A 14,500-nucleotide genomic window follows, 5' to 3' on the forward strand; every position below is an offset into this window, starting at 1 on the left:
TTGGAAAATGATAAAAGGTAGAACCAACAAAGCAGAAGCAGGTTCCCCCCTCTCATTGTTGCTGCTTTTATTGTGAAAGGATCCACAATCTGTCATTGATCATTTGCTCTCTGTAATGGATCTGATTTCAAAGTCAAGCAAAAAGGTTGCAGGGAAGGAGCTTTGTCAGGTGCAAACCAACAGGATCTCAGTTTGGGAGAGAAACACAGTTTTATTTTGAAGGGATGAGAGAGGATGCTTAAAGATTTATAATGTTTCACTGGTTGAAATTTTAATTTACGCCCTCTAGTGCAGGATGATGATGTCACTGTCTATAAGATCCTCTGTTTTACAGAGAGTAGAGGTCATTTGAGATCAGTTCACAGGGACTTTATGAATAAAACTAAATCCACACTTACACTTCCTCAGACCCGGTCTCAGCCTCTGCTCTCCACCATGCTCCACACTGGAAAACGGTACATAACATTCAGTGTGAATGGTCTACCAGACAGTATCACTCATATCAAAAACCAAACAATATTCCTCAGCTGGTCAGTGTGTCAGCCCTCTGTAAGACGTTGTGTGTGTCTCTCCCCACCTGAGCGTCTTCAGTCTCCAGGTTGGATCCTTCAGTCCAGCAGAGAGCAGCTTCTCTCCTGAGGCTCCTGGATGATTGTAGCTCAGGTCCAGCTCTCTCAGGTGGGACGGGTTGGAGCTCAGAGCTGAGGCCAGAGCAGCACAGCCTTCCTGTGTGAGCAGACAGCCTGACAGCCTGCACACACACACACACACACACACACACACACACACACACACACACACACACACACAGGAGAGGAACTAAGGAAACAGAGTCAGCGCAGGCAGAGCACAGGGCCCAGGGAGTAGAGCTAAATGTTGGGATCACAACTGGTTTCAGAATCACACCATTACAAGTTCAGTGTTGATTCCCTGACATTAACCTGCATGTAAAGCAGGATTTAAGTGGTCTTGTGCTGAGCAGGTTGAGGAGTCCTGACCTGAGAGCCTCCAGTCTGCAGTGTGGACTCTCCAGTCCAGCAGAGAGCAGCTTCACTCCTGAGTCCTGCAGCTCGTTGTTGCTCAGGTCCAGCTCTCTCAGACTAGAGGACTGGGAGCTGAGAGCTGAGGCCAGAGCTGCACAGCTTCTCTCTGACAGCTGACAGACACCCAGCCTGAAAGAACATGGAGAGATGAGAAATCATTCATCTTCATTAATGTGATTATCATCAGTGCTCCATTAGACACTGCAGTTATGGCTGTATATGGAAACGTGGAATAATAATGATAATCTTGAACTCTCTAGTGACAAACTCTGACCAGATGCAGTCAGCAGAGTCAGGCTCACACATTTTAGGAGACAGAAACAGAAGAAAAACACATTTTTTGAGTGCAGAAGGACTTTAATGCTGCCATTAGGAGGCTCCACTATCTTATTATTTCTTGAAAGAATTCCAGTAAGTCAGAAAGTCGGTGTGTCTGGCAGTAATGTCAGTGGCAAAGAAAAAGGCCATCACAAAGAAATGGCTCAAATCAGAGGCCTCTAGTGTACAATCATTTATTAATGGAAAGATAATGAGAATGAGTTGGATTTTTAGTGGTTGTGGTGTGTAAACACAACAGTCAAAGTTGGCTGGCAGAATATTTTCATCTCCTACGACTGGACACCGTCCTTACATCACCGGCCCCTCCCTGTCCAATAGAAAACAGGGCAGTGTGGTGTCGCTCTTCATCCTCATCCTCATAACTTCATTATCCCCAAGGGGGCAATTTGGTTCACAGCCAGCAGTAATAAATAGATATCATACAAAATAAATACAAGAACAAATTGCATATTATAAGGTGGCATTTACAAAGCTGATAACAGCAAGAACTAGAAAATTCCCGCGCGGAAATTTTGAGAGTGCCTCGGGGGCCGTTTCCAGGGGGCTGTTACCAGGGGGTGTGTGTCTGACCTCTGTCTGAATCACTAAAAAGTAAGAATAGTGATGTATGAACAAAGCGAATTACATTCAGCTATGTAGTGTATGTGCGTGGAAGAGTGTGTATCTGCGTGGGTGTATGTGTCTGTGTCACTAAAAAGTATGAACAGTGATCAGTGAACAAAGTGAACTGCATTCAGTTATATATTGTGTGTGTGTGTGTGTGTGTGTGTGTAAGAGTGTGTAGAGTGTGCATTATGTCAATAAATGTCCTCACAAAGATATAAAGACAAGAATATGTGTGTCTGTGTGTGGGCATGTTAGTGTGCACATGTGATGTGTTTCTGAAGAAACTTTGAATGTGCTTGCCACCCTTGCGACCGCAGGGACATGTGGTAAACCACCAGCCCTATGCTGTTTGTAGATTGTGCAGTGTTGTTGGAGTGCTAGAAGGCAGTTACTGTGCTCCAGGTATTTTCCGGGCAGTTTTTTTTGCGCAGTTTCTGGGGATTTTTGTTCTTGATGGTTGCTAGGGCATTGCTAGGTGGTTGCTATGGTGGTCTGGGTGGTTGCTAGGGCGATGCTAGGCAGTTGCTATGGTGTTCCTGATGGTTGCCATGATGTTGCTAGGTGGTTGCTATGGTGTTCTTGATGGTTGCTAGGGCGTTGCTAGGTGGTTGCTGTGGTGTTCTGGATGGTTGCTAGGGCCTTGATAGGTTGTTTCTATGGTGTTCCTGATGGTTGCTAGGGTGTTTCTAGGCAGTTGCTATGGCGTTCTGGGTGGTTGCTAGGGCGTTTCTAGGTGGTTGCTATGGTGTTCTGGGTGGTTGCTAGGGTGTTTCTGTGGTGTTCCTGATGGTTGCTAGGGTGTTGCTAGGCGATTGCTAGGGCGTTGCTAGGTGGTTGCTATGGTAGTTAGGGTGGTAGTTATGGGGTTGCTAAGGTGTTTGGGGTCGTGGCTATGGACTTCCATTAGTGTCTGGGGTCAGTGCTGGGATGCATTGGCAGCAGTGCTAGTGGCCCTTGAGACAGAACAGGAGAGATACAAAGCCGCGTGTGTATCTCTGTGTCAGTGAGAGGGGACTTTCTCCCTGGCAGGCTCTCCGAACATTCCGCCATTAGTGTGTATTGCGTCCGGATTTCAGCTCCAAACTGGAATTGCGGAAAAACGGAAAGTCGGAGCTGCTTTAAAATTCAGACGCTGCTTCTTCTCCACAAGACGCACGTTTTTCTGAAGCAAAGCTATAGAGGGACAATAGTGACTTTGCAGGCTAGGAGATTTGACCGAGCCGCATATTTCGTACATTGACTGTGTCGAGGTATTCTCGACGGTGTAGGAGTATGGGCCTTGCGAAATTTGAGGCCATTCATTGTGGATGGGACATTTGCGCAGTTTCTGGGGATTTTTGTCGCCATGGTAACTCCAAGAATGTACAGAAGTCACAGCACACCCATCCCGACTGAGACGCACGTTTTCATAATGACAATGTCATAGATTTTTTCGAAACTGTGGTAGGAGTAGCGAACCAAAATTTTACAGAAGAGGAAGTCGAAATAATAATAATAAGAAGAAGAATAAGAAACACGCAGGATAACATTAGTAACTCTATAGCTTTTGTCCCTCTATACAGTCTATAGCTTTGCTATAGTAGGGACAATAGTGACTTGGTGCTGCCCCGAGACACTAATAAGAAACACGCAGGATAACAATAGTGACTCGGGGCTTCGCCGAGACTGATCGGGCCTCTTTCAGGGACCTCCAGCTCATTCAAGGGTCTACCAGCAATTTGGCTGCACACCTTCACAATAAAGCTACATTAAACAATATTACATGCCTTTTTTACATCGTAAAATCATCGTAAAATGACCCCTTGCAATAGTTTTGTTCATTTATTTAGTTATTGATTTATTGATTGTTATCACCCCTGTAGGCTATGACAAAAAGTGGGAGAAGAGAGAGAAACATTTTGAGGAAGGTGGTGCGAAAAGGGAGATTTGTCAAAATGGCAAAAAGAAACATTTAGAAACACAGGAGGGAGAAGTGCCTTGCAAACTTGCAGGCTCATTTTGAGGAGTCCTGACCTGAGAGCCTCCAGTCTGCAGTGTGGACTCTTCAGTCCAGCAGAGAGATGCTTCACTCCTGGATCCTGCAGCTGGTTGTTACTCAGGTCCAGCTCTCTCAGACTGGAGGACCGGGAGCTGAGAGCTGAGGCCAGAGCTGCACAGCTGCTCTCTGACAGATTACAGCCTCTCAGTCTGTGGAAAAATGAATGTTGAAGAGATTTTATTTTATTTTTTATATGTAGGAAAGATCATGTTGTATACTTAATACATCCAGCAGAGGTTGAAGTAACTAATTATCTGTCCAAGGATAATTTCCAGCATCACAGGAATTATATCACATTAAGTGAATGTATTGTTGACCCAGTCTCACCTGAAAGCCTCCAGTCTGCAGTTTGGACTCCTCAGTCCAGCAGAGAGCAGCTTCACTCCTGAGTCCTGCAGCTGGTTGTTGCTCAGGTCCAGCTCTCTCAGACTAGAGGATTGGGAGCTGAGAAGCGATGACAGCTGCTTACAGAAATCTTTTGTGAGCCTGATTTGACTCAACCTGGCACAAAAACAGACAGAAACATTTTTCTTGAGGTTTAACACACTGGTCAGCAGGAAGGAGCTCAGTTTCTTGCTCAGGTGCAGGGGCAGACTGGCCATCTGGACGTTCTGGAGAATACCAGAACGGCCGGTGCTGCTAGTTGACCGTCTTATCTTAATGAGCTCAGAGTGCCTTAGATCATGTTGTATGCTTAATACATCCAGCAGAGGTTGAAGTAACTAATTATCTGTCCAAAGATAATTTCTAGCATCACAGGAATTATATCATATTTAATGAATGTATTGTTGACCAAGTCTCACCTGAGAGCCTCCAGACTGCAGTGTGGACTCTTCAGTGCAGCAGAGAGCAGCTTCAGTCCTGAGTCCTGCAGCTGGTTGTTGCTCAGGTCCAGCTCTCTCAGACTGGAGGACTGGGAGCTGAGAACTGAGGCCAGAGCCTCACAGCTTCTCTCTGACAGATTACAGCCTCTCAGCCTGGAGGGACATGAAAATATAAGATATGAAATCTTACTCTTCTATTTATTAATGTGATTGCTGTGTTTACTTTATGAGATAATGAGAGGAATGTTGATTTGCAGATTTTAACATCAAAGTAAAATGACTCTTCAATTCTAATGTTAAGTTTCTCCATTTAAAGCAGGAGTGTCAGACTCATATCAGGTAGTGGGCTGCAACTGTTCAAATTTGTCAACCTCACACGGGCCGTATTTTTTATGTATTTATTTTTTTGTTTATGTCAATATGACTCCACACATGGATATTTTAGGCTACTTTCTGATTTATCATTTTAAATCAATCAATTTATAGCTGACCAACCAATGAAAGCTTGCATGTTGGCTCATGAAAATAAGACATAATGTAGAATTACATAAAGCAGAAGACAGACATGCGACAAATACACAGCAGACAGGTTTTAATTTACCTCCCAGAGGAAAATAACTGCTCTCTCCATCATCCCTGAAAAATTCTACATTCTATGTTGACCTTTTACCCTTAACTCCAAGTCACATCCCTTGTTTGTGCAAACTTACTTGGCAATAAAAAAAAATCTTTCTGATTCTGATTGTGATTTCTGATTTTGATTTTGTTTTTTTGAAAGCAGGTTTGCTAAATGAACACAACACAGCAACCAGCCTGTTGGGTTTTTCTTTACTTCTGGCCAGTGGACTGTTTGTAATGCTAGGTCTAATCAATTTATCATAATTTATTAGTAATTTATTAGTTTATCATAGAATCCACTTATTTTGCTTATTACACATAGTTGCTGATAGGTGGATGGAAATATTTCAAGCTGTTTCCTTTTGCCCTTCAAAGCATCCGGTAAGCTGGATGAGATGCGCTCACGGGACGGATTTGCCCTGTAGGCCGGATCTCTGACATCTCTGATTTACAAGTTGAGGAGTCCTGACCTGAGAGCCTCCAGTCTGCAGTGTGGACTCTGCAGTCCAGCAGATAGCAGCTTCACTCCTGAGTCCTGCAGCTCGTTGTTGCTCAGGTCCAGCTCTCTCAGACTGGAGGACTGGGAGCTGAGAAGTGACGACAGCTGCTTACAGCAATCTTTTGTGAGTCTGCTTTGATTCAACCTGAAAAAAACAAAACAAAACAAACAAAAAAAAAAAAAAACAGAACATTTTCCTTTACATTTTGGATCCTGGGCTTCCAGGGCAACTCACAGATTATGAGCAGGAGGGAGTTTAGTGTCGAATCATTTTGTTTTTCAGAGATCAAACATGCAGTTGATGCTATAACCTACCCCACCCTTAAAGGCAGAATGAGTAGGACTTTCCTAAAAAAAAAAAAAAAAAAAGGTATAGAACCATAGAAAAATTATCCTCTGCGTCATGACTTGTGAGCCACTAGCAGTGTGTGTTGGTGTGTGTGTGTGTGTGTGTGTGTGTGTGTGTGTGTGTGTGTGTGTTGGTGTGTTTGTCGGCAGGGACCCTGCCCTCTGCCTGGATTTCCTTGCTTTGCTGAGCTCAGGATTCTTGTGGGGGCATCGGCCTTTGGGCAGCAGGTGTGTAGCTCCCAGCCAATCACAGTGCAGCGCTATGCCAGATTGACCTGGAAGCTGAACTCTTGTCAAACCAACATGAACTTTACTTTCCAAGATAAATGGAAAGTGATATAGCAGCATGGCTTATAGCAAAGCCCATAAGGGGAGAAAGCCTGAGCCTTTGACTGCAGTGAGATTAAAAATCAACAATTGCAGTACAGCCTTTTGAACATGAGGGGGCAGTGCTGAGCAATTGCAAAACAGCATTGTACATGGCAATAAATGGATTTCAAATATTTTCAAGAATCTCAGCTATTATGGTTATTGTCACACACCACAGTACTGACAATGATGGTGAAGATTTCCACTTGTATTGAGGCTGTGTGATAATGATCTGTTATATAACCGGCAGTTTAAAAGCATTAATGGTTCCAAATGTCATTACTTGAAGCACCTTAAAATGTGTATCGTCTAAACTAAAGGTTTAAAACTGTGAGGCGGGACTCCCCAGGGGTCGCCAAACGGTTTCAGGGGACGCTCAGAAACAAAGAGTAAAAAGAAAAGTAGTTTCATGAAGAATTGGCAGTTGGCTCAGGATGGAAACAAATCAGATTCTCTACATAGCCTCAGCTGCTGAAGCTAAACTAGCTGGACAGACAATAAGAGAAGAAAATAGACTGTCTTGTCAAGTTGGAAAACTTGTTTTTGAATGATCTTTGGAGCATCTGGCAATATTGGCTGTGATTGGGTGCCTTGGCCTCCAAAAGGACGACTCAACACTAAACCTAAAATAATGAAATGAGTGTGTACTTGAACTGATCTGACCTGAGAGTCTCCAGTCTGCAGTGTGGACTCTCCAGTCCAGCAGAGAGATGCTTCACTCCTGAGTCCTGCAGCTCGTTATTGCTCAGGTCCAGCTCTCTCAGACTAGAGGACTGGGAGCTGAGAACTGAGGCCAGAGCTGCACAGCTTCTCTCTGACAGATTACAGCCACTCAGCCTGGATGACAAAGACAGTATCTTTGAAAATATGTATTTTCTTCACTTTTGTACAAATATCATTTAACTCATCCAGGTATCTTTGAACCTACACAGATTTCCTGGAGGCCTTGACCACTGGCAGCAGCTTCAGAAGAGCCTCCTCTGAAGCAGAGTATTTCTTCAGGTCAAACTCATCCAGATCTTCTTCTGATGACAGTAGGATGAAGACCAGAGCTGACCACTGAGCAGGGGAGAGTTCACTTCTGGAGAGACTTCCTGATCTGAGGTATTTTTGGATCTCCTCCACTAGAGAGCGGTCATTCAACTCATTCAGACAGTGGAACAGATTGATGCTTCTCTCTGGAGATGGACTGTCCCTAATCTTCTCCTTGATGTACTTGATTGTTATACTTGATTGTGAGCTTCCTGTCTGTGTCAACAGGCCTCGTAGGAGAGTCTGATTGGTCTGCAGTGAAAGACCCAGAAGGAAGCGCAGGAACAAGTCCAGGTGTCCATTTGGACTCTGTAAGGCCTTTTCCACAGCGCTCTGGTAGAGGAATTTTAATTTGGATTTAATGCTGAATAGTGTAAACCACCAGGAAACTGAATATGCCTCTGACAGTAAATTGACGCCTGTGCTGATGAATGAGACAGTGACATAAACCGCAGCCAGAAACTCCTGAAGGCTCAGATGGACGAAGCAGAAAACCTTGTCCTGGTACAGCCCACGCTCCTCTTTAAAGATCTGTGTGAACACTCCTGAGTACACTGAGGCTGCTCTGATATCAATGCCACACTCTGCCAGGTCTGCTTCATAGAAGATCAGGTTGCCTTTCTCCAGTTGCTCAAAAGCCAGTTTTCCCAGAGACAGGATTGTCTCCCTGGTCTCTGTAGTCCAGAGAGCATCTGTCTGAGCTCTCCCATGATACCTGGCAGTCTGGACTTTGGACTGAACCACCAGGAAGTGGATGTACATCTCAGTCAGGGTCTTGGGCAGGTCTCCTCCCTCACTGGTTTTCAACACGTCCTCCAGAACTGTAGCAGTGATCCAGCAGAAGACTGGGATGTGGCACATGATGTGGAGGCTTCGTGACGTCTTGATGTGGGAGATGATTCTGCTGGCCTGCTCCTTATCTCTGAATCTCTTCCTGAAGTATTCCTCCTTCTGTGGGTCAGTGAAGCCTCTCACCTCTGTCACCATGTCAACGCACTCAGGAGGGATCTGATTGGCTGCTGCGGGTCGTGTGGTTATCCAGAGGCGAGCAGAGGGAAGCAGTTTCCCCTTGATGAGGTTTGTCAGAAGAACGTCCACTGAGGTGGACTCTGTAACATCAGTCAGGATCTGGTTGTTCTTGAAGTCCAGAGGAAGTCGACACTCATCCAGACCGTCAAAGATCAACACAACCTGGAACTGCTCAAACCTGCTGATTCCTGCTTCTCTGGTCTCAGTAAAGAAGTGATGAAGAAGTTCCACCAAGCTGAACTTTCTCCCTTTCAGCAGATTCAGCTCTCTGAAAGTAAATGGAAATGTGAAGTGTATATGCTGGTTGGCTTTGTGTTCAGCCCAGTCCAGAGTGAATTTCTGTGTTAAGACTGTTTTCCCAATGCCAGCCACTCCCTTTGTCATCACTGTCCTGATTGGTCGATCTCTTCCAGGTAAAGGTTTAAAGATGTCCTCACATCTGATTGGTGTTTCTGGTGTGTCTGGTTTCCTGGATGCTGTTTCAATCTGAATAACCTCATGTTCCTCATTGAGCTCTCCACTCTCTCCCTCTGTGATGTACAGCTCTGTGTAGATCTGATTCAGAAGTGTTGGATTTCCCGCTTTAGCAATCCCCTCAAAGACACACTCAAACGTCTGCTTCAGATTAGATTTCAGCTCACGTTGGCATGCTGCAGCAAGAGTTTCTGAATGGACAAACAAAAAATAACATCAATAAATGAACGGGGGTTGAGGTTTAAGAGGACCACAGTCTGCTATAGCTATCCAGTGGTTTGTCATGATAAGCTAAATGAATATAAATAATAACTATACTATGAAATGTGAAAAAACAACAGTTAAGAAAGTAGCTCACTGTTGTCTTCTGTCTCAAATGATCCCCATTTTATCAGTAACAAGATTAGGCACGTCTAGTTAAGTTGGCCCACCACTGCAGTGGGAATCACTAACACTGAACATTTCCTGCTCTCTGTTTTCAGGTTTGTATGAGTGTGTGTTTATGTGTACGTGCCCCAGCATGAAATCCCATGAGATCAGTCCTGACACCAACTCTGCTCTGATTAGAGGCCAACTGCTTCTGTGCTCTATACTGCCTCAGTTTATTGGTGTGTTTATTTGATTTCCTCTGCTCACAGTTTCATTTGTATTTGTAAGTATTTGCAGGTCAAGGTAAAAAGGTGCGTGGGGGTGGGGTTATTGAGCTGCCCAAGTGGAATTTGTAATGGAGATGGTTTGTGGACATGCCAAATTTGTCTGAGACAGGCTGCGACCTTGTTGGTCTACGTCACTAAACCTGCCCAGCCACATTTCTCAAATATTATCAATAGGACTGTCAAAGTTAACATGGTAATGCATGCAATTAAATTAAGGACCGTAACACACTACTAAAAAATTTACACAATGTTGACCGTTCACCCACTTTCTGCAACACTGAGACATCATTCTGTCACAGCACCACCAGTTTTAAACCAAATTTAAATGGTTTTAAATCTTATCTGACAGACAGATCTTTTTCTGTCATCACTGGTGATTACTCTTCTCAGTCACCCCCTCTGACCTGTGGTGTACCACAAGGGTCCATATTGGGGTCACTACTATTTGCATTACATATGCTGCCTCTGGGGTCTATATTTAAAAAAAAAAAAAAAAAAGATGATAAACCTGCTGCTGAAATTCAACACTGACTCAACTTCCAATTCCTTATCTAGTTGACTGGTTTACGTTAACACATGGCTCTTGGCAAAAAATTCTCTACCTCAGTGAAAATAAAACTGGTACTTAAACCCTCTCAGCTTCCACCTATGCCTTCAGACAATATCTCATCCTTCCTTGGTTGTATGACACCCTGCTGGAATCCTAATGTAAAGAATGTTTGGTGTTATTTTCAATTCTTCTTTTGAATTAGACGTGCAGCTCAAATCAGTTTGATCAGTTTTGATCAGTTCCCAGAACTGGCCATCCATGAGATTGAAACAACACAAGACAAATGGAGCCATTGAGATGATCACAAATGATGGTGAAAGGAAGCCGATACTGCCAAGAGAAAGAGGAGAGCATCCTGTTATGCTCTGAAGAGGACATGGGGGATTTTTTTGGCAAATATGACTCTGATTTCTGGGAAGTTTTGTAAGGGTTGAGGCAGGTCAAATGCACTCATTGGATGATGGTTCAAGGTCCATCAAAGTCTCTTATAGACATGAGGGAGAGATTTTAATTGGTGGTCAAGCAATTGAATACAAGTGGTGTTGGTGCAGATGTGTATGTGTGTAAAAACTTGCCGCGGCAGAGACAACACCCAGGTCTTTTGAATAAAGGATCTTCCAACTGAACAACCTCTTCTCCTGTACTTTATTCCTCTACAGCAGCATTTACAAATGCAACCATTTCCATTTCCCCACCATGTCTCTTTTCACCTACTTTCATGTTCAACCTGTTAAAGCCTCTTACTGCTCTGCAGACGCTCAGCCAGCTCCTCATGCTTCATCCTCCTCAGGAAGTGCAGTGTGATCTGCAGAAAAGCTTTTCTGCTGCTCCTCCTCTGCTCCTCCTCCTCACCGTTCAACACCTCCTCACCCTCCCTTTGACTCTCTAAGCATTCTGGGTAATCTGTGCTCAGAACCCTCAGGGAGTTTTTCAGTTCGTTGTTCACAAAGGTGACAATATTTTGCTCAAGCAGCTGGAACAGAACATACAGGAAGTTTCTGCATGAAAATGTGGATGCACAACCAAACATACAATCACATCAATTTTGCAGTGATTGAAAAGCCCCACCAGAGGGCAGCATGGAGCCTGTTACTGTCAGAATGGCTGACTTGCAGTGAGTTTGTATCTGCAGTAAGGGCTGTTGCACATTTACACACCTTAAATACAGAGGCCAGGTCTGTTTGATGCTTCTGGGTAGACTGACCGCTGGCAACCTCTGAGCTCTGCTGGTGGGCTCTGTGGAAGAAACTAGATGCACGCACACACACACACACACACACACACACACACACACACACACACACACACACACACACACACACACACAAGATGAACCTCACTCTGAGTGTTGCTCTGATGAGTTGGATAAGATGTTTTGAAAGAGGAAACTCAATCAAATGCCTGCATACAAAGGGCCAAAGCAATTATTTATCTACAACCTGGGAATGTGAAAACAACCTTAATCAGGTTGAAATCATTACCTTTGAACCTTTGAAAAGGCAAAAAGTCGATCTAAAGACGAGGCACTCTTCATGGACACACAGCTGAGCACAGAGGAGTCTGGTCTCTGCTGCTGGATCCTGACAGAAACATATTATGAACACTGTGTAAAAAAAGACTTTAGTTTCTCAGTCAGGGCACTAAGACAGTGAAGACTTACTTATCTTCAAAAGCATCTGTATCTTTAAATTGTGCACGATGATCCATAGACCAGTCACTCTTCATGGACACACAGCTGGGTGCAGGTTCAGGTTCAGGGGGGTCTGGTCTCCCCTGCTGGACTGGGCTTCAACACAACACACACAGAGCTTTCCTGTGAATGATGCTGCTGTGCTGGTTTGCCTACTGAGCTCTGAGATGGAGAACAGTCACGGACAGTCAGAGATCCTCGTCTTACCTCTGAGCTTTGGTCTGGCTGTCATGTTCCTCGGACAGAGTGGTTCTAGAGGCAGGGAACCTCCTCTTTCTCTCCTCACACCCATCCATCGCCGAGCCAACACCTTGACACAAACAAACCACCGGGCTCATTCATTACAACAAGGTGTTTCTGTTGGTACATATACAGTGTGTACGTAATGCTTGAAGCACCTGCCGTTCACGTCAAGAACACTGAAGATGGTCATCTAGAGGGATATTAAAGCCTCTGGGACAAATATTAAAAATGCATTGTGCACTGTGGACCCCAAGGAGGGAAGAGCAGCTGCTATTTCAATGGCAGCTAATGGGAATCCAGTTAAAGAAACATAAAGAATAAATACTGTACATGAGTGCAGGTGTATGAAATGTGACCAAAGTGGGGGATGTAAGTCAGGCTTACCCACCCAACTGCTTCCTCTGCGTCCTGCATCTCACTGCTGTCCAACCAAAACCTTGTACCTCCATAATATCATCTTTTCAGAAACTAAGGGAGACAGTCTCCAGGTTGTCGACGGTACATTTTTTAATTTGTGTAAAGTTTCATAACTCCAAGGGTTGTAGAACATTCTGAACCCATAGAGAAGCATGTGAATACTCAAATGAAGAGAGAACAAGAGAGAGAGAGAGTGTCTGGGTCCTCGGTCCTGAGCGTCTGCTGGTCGTCTCAGGCCACAGTCCTTCCTTCCTTTTCTGTTTGTTTGTTGTTTTTTAACTTTATTCACAAATTACAACAATAAGACAAGCTTCATTTGGGATTAACAGAAGAGTGGAGTAACAAAAAAATCTACTTTAAAAATGGAATTATGATGTTTTATCATATCTGCACTTTTCCTGTTGCTGAGCAATTTTAGATAGATAGATAGATAGATAGATAGATAGATAGATAGATAGATAGATAGATGCTGGATGAACTGTCACAGTCTGATATGAAAAATAATAAACCTCATCAGACAGATCAGGCGTCTCTGTCAATGGAGCACAACTTTGGGGCTGTCCTCCATCTGAGCTGCGAATGAAATATAATTTTAATGTTTTCTATAGGGGTGTTAACTCATGGGCAAAGAGAAGCAATGTTGTTGTCACCCCTGGATTTTTTTTTCAGCTTTTTGTCCTTTTTCCTCCTGAGGACAGGTGCTGTAAATAAGCATCCAACACTAGATCAAGTGGATCTGGTGCTTGCGCATAACTGCTGTAATGTCCATATCAGATTAAAATAAAGAAAGAAATAAACTGAACTTGTTTGTGTGAGTGTGTTTCTCTGTCTTCTCTGTCTGCTGAACAAAACCCGCTGGGTGAAGCTGAGATTTTCCCACTCTTGGGGCTACTTCCTTGTTTTTTTATGAAATAACTTGTCATATGAAGTTCCTCCACCGACACATTAGAAATATACTTTCACAATCTTTTCCCTCGTGATGTGACGTTTCTGCGGGCTGAATTATTCAATCCCGTTCAGTTTCACTTAAAACTCTTAAAATTATTGCAGAGCTATGAAACAAATGACTGACAGAATCGAGTGCAGCCTGTGCCAGAATGATCCAAACAGCCTGATCTGTTTCTGACCGCACTCTGATGAATTCATTATCCAATAGGCCTATATTCATTTCCTGAGGTGATCACATATAAAACACAATGAATCGTCCACGAGGAACTTTAGGGAGAAATTGGATTAGACATTCAATTAAATAATAATAATAATAATCAAACCACTGTAACCACTGTTTTTTTTTTTTTTTTTTTTTTTTTTACAAAAGTCATGTTCTGTCTGATCTCCTCATCCTGCAGCGTCATGCATCTTTGGACAGAGAAAAAAAAATCACAGCCACAGTGAAGTCTGTCGGGATGACTGCCTTGTCCTTACCTGCTGTGACAGGTGAGTCCGGCTGAGTCCAGGTGAGACCAGCTGAACTCGGTCTGTGGCTGCTGAGCAGTTAACAGCTCCTGTCAACACAGTGTCATGTTTGGGCCACTTTGGAGCAAAATGAGCAAGAGTCATTTAGGGAAGTGCAAGAAAAGGGCTGCTTAGGCATTATAGACACACACACACACACACACACACACACAAAAGAAAAAAAGAAGAAAAAATCATCTGGTTTCCCTTTCGTTTGCAGCAATGACTGTCAGTTTTTTAATGCCAATCTCATGTCCCAGGCATCACCTG

General features: G+C 43.8%; 1 protein-coding gene across 1 annotated transcript; it reads right to left on the reverse strand.

The window, feature by feature from the left end:
* Nucleotides 1-354: 354 nt before the first annotated feature.
* LOC115366974 (NACHT, LRR and PYD domains-containing protein 12-like) lies at nucleotides 355-12,548 on the reverse strand. The gene is made up of 12 exons (XM_030062651.1): nucleotides 12,514-12,548; nucleotides 11,907-12,005; nucleotides 11,170-11,423; nucleotides 7,613-9,410; nucleotides 7,348-7,521; nucleotides 5,939-6,112; nucleotides 4,830-5,003; nucleotides 4,354-4,527; nucleotides 4,002-4,175; nucleotides 999-1,172; nucleotides 578-751; nucleotides 355-445 (listed from the first exon to the last, which is right to left on the reverse strand). Exons 1-12 carry the CDS (start codon nucleotides 12,546-12,548, stop codon nucleotides 355-357), a joined length of 3,495 nt encoding a protein of 1,164 aa, XP_029918511.1.
* Between the last annotated feature and the right edge of the window lie 1,952 nt (nucleotides 12,549-14,500).

Source organism: Myripristis murdjan, chromosome 10 (assembly GCF_902150065.1).
Source record: "Myripristis murdjan chromosome 10, fMyrMur1.1, whole genome shotgun sequence".
NCBI lineage: Eukaryota > Metazoa > Chordata > Actinopteri > Holocentriformes > Holocentridae > Myripristis > Myripristis murdjan.